The 19,373-nt window shown below is 46.0% G+C and overlaps 1 protein-coding gene across 2 annotated transcripts; it reads left to right on the top strand.

Annotated features, from left to right (window-relative positions):
- Nucleotides 1-14,287: 14,287 nt before the first annotated feature.
- LOC109883240 (ubiquitin-conjugating enzyme E2 L3-like) lies at nucleotides 14,288-18,864 on the top strand. Of its 2 annotated transcripts, none has more exons than XM_020475267.2 (4): nucleotides 14,288-14,441; nucleotides 15,886-15,981; nucleotides 16,190-16,376; nucleotides 16,789-18,864. In XM_020475267.2, the coding sequence occupies exons 1-4, from the start codon at nucleotides 14,415-14,417 to the stop codon at nucleotides 16,941-16,943; spliced, it is 465 nt and encodes a 154-aa protein (XP_020330856.1). In that variant the 5' UTR covers nucleotides 14,288-14,414; the 3' UTR covers nucleotides 16,944-18,864. The 2 variants fall into 2 exon arrangements, with proteins under 2 accessions (XP_020330856.1, XP_031685475.1); XM_031829615.1 differs by lacking the exon at nucleotides 14,288-14,441 and adding an exon at nucleotides 14,850-14,944.
- Nucleotides 18,865-19,373: the final 509 nt, after the last annotated feature.

Below are 19,373 nucleotides of genomic sequence, written 5' to 3'. Positions count from 1 at the left end.
ACACTGACTGGACTCTACCCACACACTCACGGGACTCCACTCATACACTCACTGGACTCTACCCACACACTGACTGGACTCTACCCACACACTCACTGGACTCTACTCACACACTCACTGGACTCTACCCACACACTGACTGGACTCTACCCACACACTGACTGGACTCTACCCACACACTCACTGGACTCTACCCACACACTCACTGGACTCTACCCACACACTGACTGGACTCTACCCACACACTGACTGGACTCTACCCACACACTGACTGGACTCTACCCACACACTGACTGGACTCTACCCACACACTCACTGGACTCTACTCACACACACACTGGACTCTACCCAAACACACACTGGGCTCTACCCACACACTCACGGGACTCTACTCATACACTCACTGGAATCTACCCAAACACACACTTGACTCTACCCACACACTCACCGGACTCTACCCACACACTCACTGGACTCTACCCACACACTCACTGGACTCTACCCACACACTGACTGGACTCTACCCACACACTCACTGGACTCTACTCACACACTCACTGGACTCTACCCAAACACACACTGGGCTCTACCCACACACTCACGGGACTCCACTCATACACTCACTGGACTCTACCCAAACACACACTGGGCTCTACCCACACACTCACGGGACTCTACTCACACACTGACTGGACTCTACCCACACACTCATTGGACTCTAATCACATACTCACTGGACTCTACCCACACACTGACTGGACTCTACCCACACACTCACTGGACTCTACCCACACACTGACTGGACTCTACCCACACACTGACTGGACTCTACCCACACACTGACTGGACTCTACTCACACACTCACTGGACTCTACCCACACACTGACTGGACTCTACTCACACACTCACTGGACTCTACCCAAACACACACTGGGCTCTACCCATACACTCATGGAACTCTACTCATACACTCACTGGACTCTACCCACACACTGACTGGACTCTAGCCACACACTGACTGGACTCTACTCACACACTCACTGGACTCTACCCACACACTCATTGGACTCTACCCACACACTGACTGGACTCTACCCACACACTCACTGGGCTCTACCCACACTCTCACGGGACTCTACTCATACACTCACTGGACTCTACTCACACACTCACTGGACTCTACCCAAACACACACTGGGCTCTACCCACACACTCACGGGACTCCACTCATACACTCACTGGACTCTACCCAAACACACACTGGGCTCTACCCACACACTCACGGGACTCTACTCACACACTGACTGGACTCTACCCACACACTCATTGGACTCTAATCACATACTCACTGGACTCTACCCACACACTGACTGGACTCTACCCACACACTCACTGGACTCTACCCACACACTGACTGGACTCTACTCACACACTCACTGGACTCTACCCACACACTCATTGGACTCTACCCACACACTGACTGGACTCTACCCACACACTCACTGGGCTCTACCCACACTCTCACGGGACTCTACTCATACACTCACTGGAATCTACCCAAACACACACTTGACTCTACCCACACACTCACTGGACTCTACCCACACACTCACTGGACTCCACCCACACACTGACTGGACTCTAACCCACACACTGACTGGACTCTATCCACACACTGACTGGACTCTAACCCACACACTGACTGGACTCTATCCACACACTGACTGGACTCTACCCACACACTTGACTCTACCCACACACTGACTGGACTCTATCCACACACTGACTGGACTCTATCCGCACACTGACTGGACTCTACCCGCACACTGACTGGACTCTAACCCACACACTGACTGGACTCTAACCCACACACTGACTGGACTCTATCCACACACTGACTGGACTCTATCCACACACTTGACTCTACCCACACACTGACTGGACTCTACCCGCACACTGACTGGACTCTACCCGCACACTGACTGGACTCTACCCACACACTGACTGGACTCTACCCACACACTCACTGGACTCTACTCACACACTCACTGGACTCTACTCACACACTCACTGGGCTCTACCCACACACTCACGGGACTCTACTCATACACTCACTGGAATCTACCCAAACACACACTTGACTCTACCCACACACTCACTGGACTCTACCCACACACTCACTGGACTCTATCCACACACTTGACTCTACCCACACACTGACTGGACTCTACCCGCACACTGACTGGACTCTACCTGCACACTGACTGGACTCTACCCACACACTGACTGGACTCTACCCACACACTCACTGGACTCTACTCACACACTCACTGGACTCTACTCACACACTCACTGGGCTCTACCCACACACTCACGGGACTCTACTCATACACTCACTGGACTCTACCCACACGCTCACTGGACTCCACCCACACACTGACTGGACTCTACCCACACACTGACTGGACTCCATCCACACACTGACTGGACTCTACCCACACACTCACTGGACTCTACCCACACACTGACTGGACTCTACCCACACACACACTTGACTCTACCCACACACTCACTGGACTCTACCCACACACTCACTGGACTCTACCCACACACTGACTGGACTCTACCCACACACTCACTGGACTCTACTCACACACTCACTGGACTCTACCCAAACACACACTGGGCTCTACCCACACACTCACGGGACTCCACTCATACACTCACTGGACTCTACCCAAACACACACTGGGCTCTACCCACACACTCACGGGACTCCACTCATACACTCACTGGACTCTACCCAAACACACACTGGGCTCTACCCACACACTCACGGGACTCTACTCACACACTGACTGGACTCTACCCACACACTCATTGGACTCTAATCACATACTCACTGGACTCTACCCACACACTGACTGGACTCTACCCACACACTCACTGGACTCTACCCACACACTGACTGGACTCTACTCACACACTCACTGGACTCTACCCACACACTCATTGGACTCTACCCACACACTCACTGGACTCTACCCAAACACACACTGGGCTCTACCCACACACTCACGGGACTCCACTCATACACTCACTGGACTCTACCCAAACACACACTGGGCTCTACCCACACACTCACGGGACTCCACTCATACACTCACTGGACTCTACCCAAACACACACTGGGCTCTACCCACACACTCACGGGACTCTACTCACACACTGACTGGACTCTACCCACACACTCATTGGACTCTAATCACATACTCACTGGACTCTACCCACACACTGACTGGACTCTACCCACACACTCACTGGACTCTACCCACACACTGACTGGACTCTACTCACACACTCACTGGACTCTACCCACACACTCATTGGACTCTACCCACACACTGACTGGACTCTACCCACACACTCACTGGGCTCTACCCACACTCTCACGGGACTCTACTCATACACTCACTGGAATCTACCCAAACACACACTTGACTCTACCCACACACTCACTGGACTCTACCCACACACTCACTGGACTCCACCCACACACTGACTGGACTCTAACCCACACACTGACTGGACTCTATCCACACACTGACTGGACTCTAACCCACACACTGACTGGACTCTATCCACACACTGACTGGACTCTACCCACACACTTGACTCTACCCACACACTGACTGGACTCTATCCACACACTGACTGGACTCTATCCGCACACTGACTGGACTCTACCCGCACACTGACTGGACTCTAACCCACACACTGACTGGACTCTAACCCACACACTGACTGGACTCTATCCACACACTGACTGGACTCTATCCACACACTTGACTCTACCCACACACTGACTGGACTCTACCCGCACACTGACTGGACTCTACCCGCACACTGACTGGACTCTACCCACACACTGACTGGACTCTACCCACACACTCACTGGACTCTACTCACACACTCACTGGACTCTACTCACACACTCACTGGGCTCTACCCACACACTCACGGGACTCTACTCATACACTCACTGGAATCTACCCAAACACACACTTGACTCTACCCACACACTCACTGGACTCTACCCACACACTCACTGGACTCTATCCACACACTTGACTCTACCCACACACTGACTGGACTCTACCCGCACACTGACTGGACTCTACCTGCACACTGACTGGACTCTACCCACACACTGACTGGACTCTACCCACACACTCACTGGACTCTACTCACACACTCACTGGACTCTACTCACACACTCACTGGGCTCTACCCACACACTCACGGGACTCTACTCATACACTCACTGGACTCTACCCACACGCTCACTGGACTCCACCCACACACTGACTGGACTCTACCCACACACTGACTGGACTCCATCCACACACTGACTGGACTCTACCCACACACTCACTGGACTCTACCCACACACTGACTGGACTCTACCCACACACACACTTGACTCTACCCACACACTCACTGGACTCTACCCACACACTCACTGGACTCTACCCACACACTGACTGGACTCTACCCACACACTCACTGGACTCTACTCACACACTCACTGGACTCTACCCAAACACACACTGGGCTCTACCCACACACTCACGGGACTCCACTCATACACTCACTGGACTCTACCCAAACACACACTGGGCTCTACCCACACACTCACGGGACTCTACTCACACACTGACTGGACTCTACCCACACACTCATTGGACTCTAATCACATACTCACTGGACTCTACCCACACACTGACTGGACTCTACCCACACACTCACTGGACTCTACTCACACACTCACTGGGCTCTACCCACACACTCATGGGACTCTACTCACACACTGACTGGACTCTACCCACACACTCATTGGACTCTAATCACATACTCACTGGACTCTACCCACACACTGACTGGACTCTACCCACACACTCACTGGACTCTACCCACACACTGACTGGACTCTACCCACACACTGACTGGACTCTACCCACACACTGACTGGACTCTACTCACACACTCACTGGACTCTACCCAAACACACACTGGGCTCTACCCACACACTCATGGAACTCTACTCATACACTCACTGGAATCTACCCAAACACACACTTGACTCTACCCACACACTCACTGGACTCTACCCACACACTGACTGGACTCTACCCACACACTGACTGGACTCTACCCACACACTGACTGGACTCTACCCACACACTCACTGGACTCTACTCACACACTGACTGGACTCTACCCACACACTGACTGGACTCTACCCACACACTGACTGGACTCTACCCACACACTGACTGGACTCTACCCACACACTGACTGGACTCTACCCACACACTCACTGGACTCTACCCACACACTGACTGGACTCTACCCACACACTGACTGGACTCTACCCACACACTGACTGGACTCTACCCACACACTCACTGGACTCTACTCACACACTCACTGGACTCTACCCAAACACACACTGGGCTCTACCCACACACTCACGGGACTCTACTCATACACTCACTGGAATCTACCCAAACACACACTTGACTCTACCCACACACTCACTGGACTCTACCCACACACTGACTGGACTCTACCCACACACTCACTGGACTCTACTCACACACTCACTGGACTCTACCCAAACACACACTGGGCTCTACCCACATACTCACGGGACTCTACTCATACACTCACTGGACTCTACCCAAACACACACTGGGCTCTACCCACACACTCACGGGACTCTACTCACACACTGACTGGACTCTACCCACACACTCATTGGACTCTAATCACATACTCACTGGACTCTACCCACACACTGACTGGACTCTACCCACACACTCACTGGACTCTACCCACACACTGACTGGACTCTACCCACACACTGACTGGACTCTACCCACACACTGACTGGACTCTACCCACACACTGACTGGACTCTACTCACACACTCACTGGACTCTACCCAAACACACACTGGGCTCTACCCACACACTCATGGAACTCTACTCATACACTCACTGGACTCTACCCACACACTGACTGGACTCTAGCCACACACTGACTGGACTCTACTCACACACTCACTGGACTCTACCCACACACTCATTGGACTCTACCCACACACTGACTGAACTCTACCCACACACTGACTGGACTCTACCCGCACACTGACTGGACTCTACCCACACACTCATTGGACTCTACCCACACACTCACTGGACTCTACCCACACACTGACTGGACTCTACCCACACACTGACTGGACTCTACACACACTGACTGGACTCTACCCACACACTCACTGGACTCTACTCACACACTCACTGGACTCTACCCAAACACACACTGGGCTCTACCCACACACTCACGGGACTCTACTCATACACTCACTGGAATCTACCCAAACACACACTTGACTCTACCCACACACTCACTGGACTCTACCCACACACTCACTGGACTCTACCCACACACTGACTGGACTCTACCCACACACTCACTGGACTCTACTCACACACTCACTGGACTCTACCCAAACACACACTGGGCTCTACCCACACACTCACGGGACTCTACTCATACACTCACTGGACTCTACCCAAACACACAATGGGCTCTACCCACACACTCACTGGACTCTACCCACACACTGACTACACTGAGACTCCAACTCACACTTTCACACTCTCCACATACACTGCTGCTACTCTGTTTATTATCTACCCTGACTGCCTAGTTACTTGTATCCCTACCTACATGCAGTGGTGTAAAGTACTTAAGCAAAAAAAATACTTTAAAGTACTACTTGAGTAGTTTTTGTTGGTATCTTTACTTTACTATTTACATTTTTGATGACATTTACTTCATTACATTCCTAAATAAAATAATGTACTTTTTACTCCATACATTTTCCATGACACCCAAAAGTACTCGTCACATTTTGAATGCTTAGCAGGACAGGAAATGGTCCGATTCACGCACTTTTCAAAATTCACGCACTGGTCATCCCTACTACCTGATCTGTCAGATTCACTAAACACAAATGCTTTGTTTTTAAATTATATGTGAGTGTTGGAGTGTGCCACTGGCAGACAGGTACACCTGGCAGACACGTGCATCTGGCAGACAGGTTCCCCTGGCAGACAGGTGCATCTGGCAGACAGGTCCCCCTGGCAGACAGGTTCCCCTGGCAGACAGGTCCCCCTGGCAGACAGGTTCCCCTGGCAGACAGGTGCATCTGGCAGACAAGTCCCCCTGGCAGACAGGTTCCCCTGGCAGACAGGCCCTGGCAGACAGGTTCCCCTGGCAGACAGGTATCCCTGGCAGACAGGTTCCCCTGGCAGACAGGTAACCCTGGCAGACAGGTTCCCCTGGCAGACAGGTTACCCTGGCAGACAGGTACCCCTGGCAGACAGGTTCCCCTGGCAGACAGGTACCCCTGGCAGACAGGTTCCCCTGGCAGACAGGTGCATCTGAAAGCTGTACATGGATGTGGTTTTCCAACAGCAAAGCTCAGTGCAACACAGCAGTGTTGGCATCCTTAATACACCTTTTTTTGGGGGGGGGGGTAATGTTGAAACCCCCATAATGCACACTCACAAATGAAAATATACTGTACTATTTGTTTTATATATTGTACTATTGTAATATCAATTGGTTAGAGAGAGCCTCAAATATCACATGCATTTGTCCACTGTAAGTAGGCGGAGTAGATTATGCTGAGCTGCGAGGCCACCAGTCTATGACACGTGACGCGAACGGGCAAAAACCACTAGGGAGGAACGCGCTTCTCAAATCAAACTGTAATCTCTGCCGCTCCGTCATGTTGTCAACAAGGCAGCATGGTGCATCGTCCTGAAAACATATATTTTCCATAAAAATAGATTTTTAAATTTTTTTAACTAAGGCAGACAACGCGTTTTTATCAAAATCAATCACTTTTGCATGTGAAAACCCAGAATCCTACTAATTACTCCACGTGCTTAATTACGTTGCTTTTGTTTTGAGCCGATTTCGCCGTGGGCTTTGGCTCACGCATGGGAGGCAACCCGGTTCCAAAACAAATACAATAAACTTTCATCTGGGCCAGATTAATCAAATACCCTCATTTATACATGAATCCTGCAAAGATACTTCTTGTTTCAATTAGGTATTTGGTCACATTCGCACGACTCAAACAAAAACACCATAATGATTGGTTGACAATCGAGCCTCCCACAACGCAGATCGATGGCTGCATGATGAAGTTGTTGAAGAGCAACTGCAGAAACTTGCAGATGACTGCAGCAAAGATCGGGTACGTTCAAGAAGATCAATTTGTCAAGTCGTTGGTCACAGCCTTTCAAAGTGTGTTGCATTATGGGGCAATAAAATGATCTCACATGCATCCATATGTCGACTGCATGAACTTTACAAAAATCCTTTGATTAAAGGTCATGAAGTTTCAACTACGTTTTTTTCAGTTGCTCTTCACCAGCTTCATCCTGAAGCCATCACCTAATAGTGGGAGGCTCAATTGTCAACTGTCATAAGGTTGTTATTGTTTGACCCACACTAAAGTGACCAAAGACGTGACTAAAAACAGGAAGCAACTTTGCCGCGATTCATATGTGTACAGTGGATATGTACACATTAATGTGATATTTGAGGCTCACACATGATTTTAAGTTTGTAAATGTGTGATGTGGGGTTGGAAACATGTTTATTTCGATATTAAATGAATAAAATCCTTTCATAAACACTGCCATGTTGCACTGAGCCTTGATTGGAAATCCACATCAGTGTCCGATTTTTGTCTGTAGCAGATGCACCTCCCCCAGACTTCACTCCTCGACTTTTGTCTGCAGTCTTTTGCTTTGGCCTTACCACTCAAACAAGCCCATTGACAGGATAGACATGTGACCTCTCTAACAATGGAACTACCTCAAAGATGGAAGGCAAGCGGGAGGAGGTGAGATCAGCTGGGACCATTCTAGCCAACGAGAGGGTCGATACGCGTGTGAACAGCAGGCACAACTCCCATACAGCGCATAATGTTTTTTTTTTCTCACAGTTTCCGGGATATCACGTGTCCTACCAGTACACTCATAATAGTCTCTATCAAATCGGATGTTCTCGTTTTCAGGGGAAATGGAAAGCGAGCCTATCACGCAATTTCTGCTTCTGGATTATATACAAGATCTGTATATAATGACGAGGTGCTCATGTTTCCACTTTAACAATGGGAGTCATTGTCCCAAAGGTGGGAAGGCAGGCAACAAGTTTAGATCCAAAATAAACCCATGGAAACGCATTGGGTTTATTTTGGACAGATTTTGGCGAGAGATTTCAAATTTGAATATTTTACAAATGTTCCATCCCTAGAATGAATCCCTTTTCTCCTGTTTTTATGTTTATTTATTTTTATTTAACTAGGCAAGTCAGTTAAGAACAAATGACAGCCTACCAAAAGACAAAAGGCTTCCTGCATATATAAATATAGGACAAAACACACATCACGACAAGAGGGACAACACTACACAAAGAGAGACAACAACATAGCAAAGCAGCAACACATAACAACACAGCATGGTAGCAACACAACATGACAACAACATGGCAGCAACACAACACGGTAGCAGCACAAAACATGGTACAAACATTATTGGGCACAGACAACAGCACAAAGGAAAAGAAGGTAGAGACAACAATACATCACGTGAAACAGCCACAACTGTCAAATACCGGTAAACCATATTTCCCGCCAAAACCGGAAGTGTCATTCAAAAGCTTATAAAGTATATACATAGGCCTATGTCTGGATTTGATTATAGGGCTTTGATGGAAAATGCAAGCCTGGTGCTACCTGACCCTGATTGGACATATATTAAATCAATTTTATGAGCCCAACCCCCGAAAATACCAAATGATTGTGCTGTTATCCAAATACATAAGATATAGGCTACTGCACATTATGCATGACAGAAAAACAGAAAATCACATAGATGTAGCTAGACTTCAGGAATGATGAGTGGAGAAGGTGGAACGTTTTAAATTCCTCGTGTACATATCACCGACAAACTGAAATGGTCCATGCACACAGACAGTGTGGTGAAGAAGGCGCAACAGCGCCTCTTCAATCTCAGGAGGCTGAAAAAAATGTGGTTTGTCACTGAAAACCCTCGCTAACAGGTGCACAATTGAGAGCATCCTGTCGGGCTGTATCACCGCCTGGTAGCCAACTACACCGCCCACAACCGCAGGGCTCTCCAGAGGGTGGTGCTGTCTGCACAAAGCATCACCGGAGGCAAACTACCTGCCCTCCAGGACACCTACAACACCCGATGTCACAGGAAGGCCATAAAGATCATCAAGGACAACCACCCGAGCCACTACTTGTTCACCCGCTTCCTTCCAGAAGGCGAGGTCAGTACAGGTGCATCAAAGCTGGGACCGAGAGATTGAAAAACAGCTTCTATCTCAAGGCCATCAGACTGTTAAACAGCCACCACTAACACAGAGAGGTGGCTGCCTACCTACAGACTTGATATCATTGGCCACTTAATTAATGGAACACTAGTCACTTTAATAATGCCACTTTAAGAATGTTTACATATCTCGCATTACTCATCTCATATGTATATACTGTATACTGTATCCTTCTATCTATTCTTTACTATCTATTGCATCTTAGCCGCTCTGTCGCTGCTCATCCATATATGTATATACTGTATACTGTATCCTTCTATCTATTCTTTACTATCTATTGCATCTTAGCCGCTCTGTCACTGCTCATCCATATATGTATATACTGTATACTGTATCCTTCTATCTATTCTTTACTATCTATTGCATCTTAGCCGCTCTGTCACTGCTCATCCATATATGTATATACTGTATACTGTGTCCTTCTATCTATTCTTTACTATCTATTGCATCTTAGCCGCTCTGTCGCTGCTCATCCATATATGTATATACTGTATACTGTATCCTTCTATCTATTCTTTACTATCTATTGCATCTTAGCCGCTCTGTCGCTGCTCATCCATATATGTATATACTGTATACTGTATCCTTCTATCTATTCTTTACTATCTATTGCATCTTAGCCGCTCTGTCACTGCTCATCCATATATGTATATACTGTATACTGTATCCTTCTATCTATTCTTTACTATCTATTGCATCTTAGCCGCTCTGTCGCTGCTCATCCATATATGTATATACTGTATACTGTATCCTTCTATCTATTCTTTACTATCTATTGCATCTTAGCCGCTCTGTCACTGCTCATCCATATATGTATATACTGTATCCTTCTATCTATTCTTTACTATCTATTGCATCTTAGCCGCTCTGTCACTGCTCATCCATATATGTATATACTGTATACTGTATCCTTCTATCTATTCTTTACTATCTATTGCATCTTAGCCGCTCTGTCACTGCTCATCCATATATGTATATACTGTATCCTTCTATCTATTCTTTACTATCTATTGCATCTTAGCCGCTCTGTCACTGCTCATCCATATATGTATATACTGTATACTGTATCCTTCTATCTATTCTTTACTATCTATTGCATCTTAGCCGCTCTGTCACTGCTCATCCATATATGTATATACTGTATACTGTATCCTTCTATCTATTCTTTACTATCTATTGCATCTTAGCCGCTCTGTCGCTGCTCATCCATATATGTATATACTGTATACTGTATCCTTCTATCTATTCTTTACTATCTATTGCATCTTAGCCGCTCTGTCGCTGCTCATCCATATATGTATATACTGTATACTGTATCCTTCTATCTATTCTTTACTATCTATTGCATCTTAGCCGCTCTGTCGCTGCTCATCCATATATGTATATACTGTATCCTTCTATCTATTCTTTACTATCTATTGCATCTTAGCCGCTCTGTCACTGCTCATCCATATATGTATATACTGTATACTGTATCCTTCTATCTATTCTTTACTATCTATTGCATCTTAGCCGCTCTGTCGCTGCTCATCCATATATGTATATACTGTATACTGTATCCTTCTATCTATTCTTTACTATCTATTGCATCTTAGCCGCTCTGTCGCTGCTCATCCATATATGTATATACTGTATCCTTCTATCTATTCTTTACTATCTATTGCATCTTAGCCGCTCTGTCGCTGCTCATCCATATATGTATATACTGTATCCTTCTATCTATTCTTTACTGTCTATTACATCTATCTGCTCTGTCGCTGCTCATCCATATATGTATATACTGTATCCTTCTATCTATTCTTTACTATCTATTACATCTATCTGCTCTGTCGCTGCTCATCCATATATGTATATACTGTATACTGTATCCTTCTATCTATTCTTTACTATCTATTGCATCTTAGCCGCTCTGTCGCTGCTCATCCATATATGTTATATCTATATATTCTCATCCCATTCCTTTAATAGATTGTATGTATTAGGTTTTGTTGTGGAATTTGTTAGATATTAGGTTTTTGTTGTGTTAGATACTGCTGCAGTGTCGGATCTAGAAGCATAAGCATTTAGCGACACTCCCAATAACATCTGCTGACCATGTGTATGTGACCAATAAATTTTGATTTGAGCTATATGCTCTATTGGGTAAATAAATTAATTGTTGACTGCGCTCCATACTGAGATGGGCTGTCTGTCCCCACCCTGAGCGTTGATGATTCATCATGCAGAGGCCGTAGAGAAGACAGATTTAGACATTGCATATAATTTAACAGTTCCATTTCACACCATGCGGTTCATATAAATGATTTATTATAATATACTGGTTTCTCACAGACATTTATCATGGGAAAAGGGAGGGGTTTTGGGCGGTAAATCTCGGTAACTGGGGTTCCCGCATTCAACCCTAATTTTAAACTCCTCTACATTTACTGGATTGGTTGAACAATGCAGAAGAGGCCTGTTATTTTTCTTCTCTTCAAGACCAGTACAGTCATTTTAGGCACATCTATCACTCCAGTGTTTAATTGCTAAATTGTAATTACTTCGCCACTTTATTCAACAAACACATTTATTGCCTTAACTCCCTAGTCTTGACTCATTTGCACACGTTCTATTGTGTTATTGAGTGTATGTTTGTTTTACTCCATGTGTAACTCTGTGTTGTTGTTTGTATCGAACTGCTTTGCTTTATCTTGGCCAGGTCGCAGTTGTAAATGAGAACTTGTTCTCAACTGGTCTACCTGGTTAAATAAATGTGAAATAAAAATATATATATTTAAAAAATGTAGGGAATCTAATTTCAGGCGTTTATTTTACGCCTGCTACGTTAGGTTACACTCGTAACAAGCATAACGAAACTTCTATTCGATTAAACAAGCCATACCAAATACGACACTCATGGACCTCCATTCAAGAAACTCCTCGCTTTGTGTGCAAAAAAAAAAAACGCTACCTCTGGAAAAGATAGATTTTGGGCAGTTTCGCCTCTTCCTCTGACTGCAGTCAAAATTTAGTGACATTTGATCACGTTTTTTTGTAAAGTTCAGGTAGACGCAAGTCTGTCCATTATTATCGCCATAATGAAACACACTTTGGAAGGCGGCCCATTGCCTTTTTGAAACTGGTAACACTATTTTTACGCCACTTCGATACCGAAGTATAGGAGGATTTTTTACGCAGCAGGTTAGGCGACTGAGGCTAAGGTTAGCGAAAATGCTTTCTTAACCTGCTTTGAAAATCACGTTGTATCAAAGCGGAGTGAAAGGAGTGGGCGTGTTTGGTAAGGTTGAAGAAACCAAATGCAAACTGGAGGTGCATCTGCTACAGGAAAAAGTCGGATACTGATGTGGTTTTCCAACTGTAAGGCTCGGTGCAACATGGGAGTGTTGCCATTGTTTAGAAACGTAGTTTTTTTGTATTGCCGAAATAAACATGTCTCCAATCCCCAAATCACACATTTAAATATAGGTGTGTATATTGCTATCAATTGGGCAGCAACAGCCTGAAATATCACATTAATTTGTACATATCCAATTTAATCATGAATATCGTTTCTTCCTGTCTCAGTCATATTTGGTCGCGTTTGTCAAACAATAACACTAACGATTGATTGACAAATGCTTCCCACAATGTAGGCGATTGCTGCAAATTGCAACGGCTGAGGAGCATGTCGACTGCAGTCGAAACTTCATGTCCTTTGATCACATGGCTGTTGTAAAGTTCATGTAAGCGCAAGTCGGACAATTTATATTGGCATAATGCAACAGACTTTGAATAGGCGGTGACCAACCATGGTCGCCGAGTTGACAAAAATGACCCGCTCGAACGCGTCGCTATTTTGGAACTGCGAAAGCAAGCCGCCCTGTCTCCGCAGTGTATTCTGGGTACCCACAGTAGATTCAAGATGGCGGCGAGCAGGAGACTGCACAAGGTAAATCTCATGATCGCACTATTTTCATATCTATCAACATTTAAGCCGAATGGTTTATCTAAGGGCTTAGTCATTATTCAACCCAACGCTGCCACGATTTCGCCACGATGCGTATCCGTAACGTTGTGCGTTGAAATAATGTCACGCTAAAAGCGAGAAGTCACTCTTGTTTCGTTGACTAGATGGCTTTCGTTAGCTAGTTAGGTTAGCCAGCTCAAACTATAGGGTGTATTCATTTACCTCTTACATCGAAAACAGTTTGAGAACCAAACATAGCGAACAAAACGGGGAGGGACCTACCTCAGTCTATCCAATAGAAACTCGTTGTTTTTTTTCGTTGCAAAAACGTTTGGAGCGAATCGTTTCAGTTGCAAAAACGTTTTGTAACATACCGTCAGACGGAACGGTTTGCCACAGAATCGGCGTAATTAATACACTCCTGGTTTGGAAACACCGGCATGTTTTTTTTAAGCCAAAATTGAGGATCACAGCAGGGAAACGCAGTATGTAATGTTGCTCGCTAATAGTTAGAACTGACACCAATCTCCGGGGTACAGAAGGGGAAAAATAGTTTAGCCACCTAGCTAAACCAAGAAAGGGCGTTTCACTTTACAATGTGACCTGAGTCACAAACACAAATCTCATTGTCCCAAAATGTTTAGAGGATTAGCAAGTCGCACAACTGTTTTACTGTAACGTTTTCAAGTCAGCCCGGTTTATTATCAGTGCGACTTGTAGCTACAGTCACGTTAACTGCTGTATCCTCAGCTAGTTATCTTGCTAGTCGGCTAATGTTAGTAGTTAACGACTTTATCAACCCTGAGTGCTTTCCTTTTTAGAAACGAAACCGCAAGTGGTTAGCTAGTAAATGCTATTTACTATCACCGCACGTATGGTTGTGGTAGTACATTTAGTCAAGTGTTGTAATTGATAGTTTTTTTGTTGTTGTCACTAATAGTAACGTTGGATAGCCATTTTCTGTAGGTCTACCTACGCTACTAGATAGTCAGCCACATATGGCTCTTGTAGAAAATTAACTCATGGTGCAGTTATCTCATGGAGGTCATCGTGAAGGTTTGGCTGCAGTAAACGAAACCGAAACGTTTTTCTAGACCTAACTAATAATAAACACTCGGTAAACTGAATTGTGTGGGCCAAACAAAACGTGAATTAGTAAAAGCTTTCTGGTTTTCAGGTTTGTTTACGTCAACAAGACATGTCAATGCCATATTTGCTGTCATTCACAGACATTGATGCCTCGCCTCACAGGCATAATGACTTGAATGACATTTGACTTATTGTAGTGAATGTGGAGCCACAGTTTATTGGAAGTTCTCCTAACCTCTTTCCTAAGAGTAGGATTATACAGTACACTTATGTTCCTTCTCCTTATTGGAGGGGGTCGCTTTACAGGCCATAATGTTGTATGTCGCTCTCTTTTTAGGAACTTGAAGAGATTCGCAAGTCTGGAATGAAAAACTTCCGAAACATTCAAGTCGATGAATCCAACATACTGACCTGGCAAGGTCTCATTGTCCCTGTAAGTGGTTTTTTAAATTCCTTATCATCGTCAATTCATGGCATCACAATTCTCTCGTGAAGGCTATTAAGTTCACAGAAGCCCTGTTGTAGTTACGGACCTATTACATGTATGGAATGTCATTACACAGTTATACAGGTTGCTCCTTGGATATGGTCATTGTCACACTAACTAACCATGGTTTATTTTCTACACGTTACTCCTCCAGGACAACGCACCTTATGACAAGGGAGCGTTCAGGATTGAATTAATCTTCCCTGCCGAGTACCCCTTCAAGCCCCCCAAGATCACGTTCAAGACGAAGATCTACCACCCCAACATCGACGAGAAGGGACAGGTGTGTCTGCCTGTTATCAGTGCAGAGAACTGGAAGCCAGCCACCAAAACAGACCAAGGTGGGTGAGCCTCAGTCTCCCCATAGTCACTCTGGTGGGAGCGCGTCAGCCTTCTGGTGGGAGTGCTGGAACATTAGCTTGAACTTTTACACATTATATAACAGTGCTGAATTTTCCTGAAAGTTGACTTGCACATGCATGTCAAGTCAGGACTTAAACACCTCTCATTTGCCTAGAATGTAAATTATGCCTGCAATGCTTATGTTATTATTATTTTATTTTTTTAACCTTTATTTAACTTGGCAAGTCAGTTAAGAACAAATTCTTATTTTCAAATTCCCCCTCTAACCACTGGGCTACCTGCCTCCCCCTCTAACCACTAGAAAATAAACACTTTCACTAGTCATTTCAGGTTCTCAATGTAGCAATTGATTTTGTAGTAATGTGTTTGTTTTCCCTGTCTATTCTGCAGTAATTCAGTCCCTGATTGCGTTGGTGAACGACCCCCAGCCAGAGCACCCTCTGAGGGCAGACTTAGCAGAAGAATACTCAAAGGACCGGAAAAAATTCTTTAGGAACGCAGAAGAGTTTACAAAGAAACATGGAGAAAGGAGACCAATGGACTGATTACTTGACCAGTGTGTAGCCCCCTCTCTCTCTCTCCCTTCCTCACCCCCACAACCAAATGTATGTCTTCTCCTTCCTTCTCTCTGTACCTTCCCCCACTCTCTCCTCCCCATCTCCCCACACATCCTCTCCTCCATTCTTCCCTCACACATACATGCCATCCTAGCAGCCTCAGCGCATGGCTGCCGACACAGCCTACCCTTTACACAGGACCCTGGATCAGACAGGTTTCTCTTCCTCATGGTGATAGTTCGAGGCCGTTACTAACTTTCTACTATTTTCTTAAATTAAAATGAAAAAAAAAAATGGGTTAGTTCACTTCCATGTTAAAGATGGTGAACTAATGAGGGTGGGGGGGGGGGGTAGAAGGAAATGATTAAAAAAATATCCAATGTTTTAGTTTGGCTGTTTGTTTAAAAAGAGGAAAAACAAGAAATCACAGCTTGGGTATCGTATGCCTCTTGTGGTAGCACTAATTTGGGGAAGGAGATTTTTCTGACAGAATGAAAAGTTGTGGTTCTGCTTTTCTTATTTTCTGTTTCTTGTCTCACCTTGGTCTTGTCACACCCCAAAATGAAACGTTAGCTAGGCCCTGGAAGTGTGTGCTGAAACGTTAGCTAGGCCCTGGAAGTGTGTGCTGAAACGTTAGCTAGGCCCTGGAAGTGTGTGCTGAAACGTTAGCTAGGCCCTGGAAGTGTGTGCTGAAACGTTAGCTAGGCCCTGGAAGTGTGTGCTGAAACGTTAGCTAGGCCCTGGAAGTGTGTGCTGAAACGTTAGCTAGGCCCTGGAAGTGTGTGCTGAAACGTTAGCTAGGCCCTGGAAGTGTGTGCTGAAATGTTTTTCCCTTCTGACTTCTCTGCTTCTGTAGTTGCACTGTATTCTGTGGAACAAGCCGTTGTCCATCCCCCTCAGTTTGAAGCCAGTCCACTGAGCAGACAGAAACAAAATGGCAACCGATTTAATAAGCCAATATTGTCATCAGTTACAAGTGTAATTGACTGGTGATAATTGTCTGTTTTTCTCCCCACTGGTCTAAAATGCCTTTTTTTTTAGGATTGGAAAACGGAAGAATACTCAATGTACTTCAGTTTCCATTATTTTCTGTTTATGAGGATGCCCCTCTTTGCATTGGACATATTTTCTCCATTTGCATTCTGAGACTTCCTTCTGAAATACTTTTGGTTATCTCCCTCTTTGTGTTTTATAAGGTCGGCTGTGTACCCCACCCACTGCAGTATGCTCAAGACAAAGTGTGGAAGTTAAAACAATAGTTCTGACTCCTCACATAATTGCTGTAAGTCTGTTATCCAGTCCGCTCATCATCGTCACTCCCACTTGTATTGTCAAACGGCACATACACATTTCAAAATCGGAACCCCCACCTCCTTTCTCTCTACATAAATGTAATCTTGTCACCGTGAACCAAATCTTATTTGTCATCACGGAGAGACTAACTCACACGTATATATGTATATCTCAGTGGCTGATATAGCCACTGGAACAGAACAGCCCCCCCAGGTCTTAGTGAAGGGTCAGACCTGATTGGGGCAACACCGGGGGACTGAAGTTGAGTCCAAAATGGCACCCTATTCCCTTTATAGGGTTCTGGCCAAATTGTAAGGCGCTTAGGTGCTGTGTTCATACGCAGTGCGCTATATAGGGTTCTGGTCTATAGTAGGGCTCTGGTCTATAGTAGGGCGCTGGTCTATAGTAGTGCGCTATATAGGGAATAGGGCTCTGGTCTATAGTAGTGCACTATACAGGAAATAGGGTGCCATTTTTTGACACAGACTGATTTACCTCACAGTGACAGTGGTCCTATGTAACAGGTACCTTACACTGAGCTGTCTGTCTGCCAGTAGGGTATAACCGCTGTGTGATTCAGTCCAATGTTTCATAATAAAGATGGCTAACCATTTGGTCCCATTGTCTGGCTGCTGTGAACTTGTCCCTGTGGTTGGGTGAATGACTGCTGAGAGCTTGTGGCTGGGTGTCTGGCTGCTGGGAGCTTGTGGCTGGGTGTCTGGCTGCTGCGAGCTTGTCCCTGTGTCTGGCTGCTGGGAGCTTGTCCCTGTGTCTGGCTGCTGGGAGCTTGTCCCTGTGTCTGGCTGCTGGGAGCTTGTCCCTGTGTCTGGCTGCTGGGAGCTTGTCCCTGTGTCTGGCTGCTGGGAGCTTGTCCCTGTGGCTGGCTGCTGGGAGCTTGTCCCTGTGGCTGGGTGTCTGGCTGCTGGGAGCTTGTCCCTGTGGCTGGGTGTCTGGCTGCTGGGAGCTTGTCCCTGTGGCTGGGTGTCTGGCTGCTGGGAGCTTGTCCCTGTGGCTGGGTGTCTGGCTGCTGGGAGCTTGTCCCTGTGGCTGGGTGTCTGGCTGCTGGGAGCTTGTCCCTGTGGCTGGGTGTCTGGCTGCTGGGAGCTTGTCCCTGTGGCTGGGTGA

This window comes from Oncorhynchus kisutch, linkage group LG8, assembly GCF_002021735.2.
Source record: "Oncorhynchus kisutch isolate 150728-3 linkage group LG8, Okis_V2, whole genome shotgun sequence".
NCBI classification, from domain to species: domain Eukaryota; kingdom Metazoa; phylum Chordata; class Actinopteri; order Salmoniformes; family Salmonidae; genus Oncorhynchus; species Oncorhynchus kisutch.
This window is presented reverse-complemented; position numbering and strand designations above follow the sequence as displayed.

Coding starts and splice junctions, on each gene's coding strand:
- LOC109883240 (XM_020475267.2), top strand. CDS start 14,415: ATGGCGGCGAGCAGGAGACTGCACAAG. Junction 14,442..15,885: donor CGAGCAGGAGACTGCACAAG/GTAAATCTCATG, acceptor CTCTCTTTTTAG/GAACTTGAAGAGATTCGCAA. Junction 15,982..16,189: donor GGCAAGGTCTCATTGTCCCT/GTAAGTGGTTTT, acceptor TTACTCCTCCAG/GACAACGCACCTTATGACAA.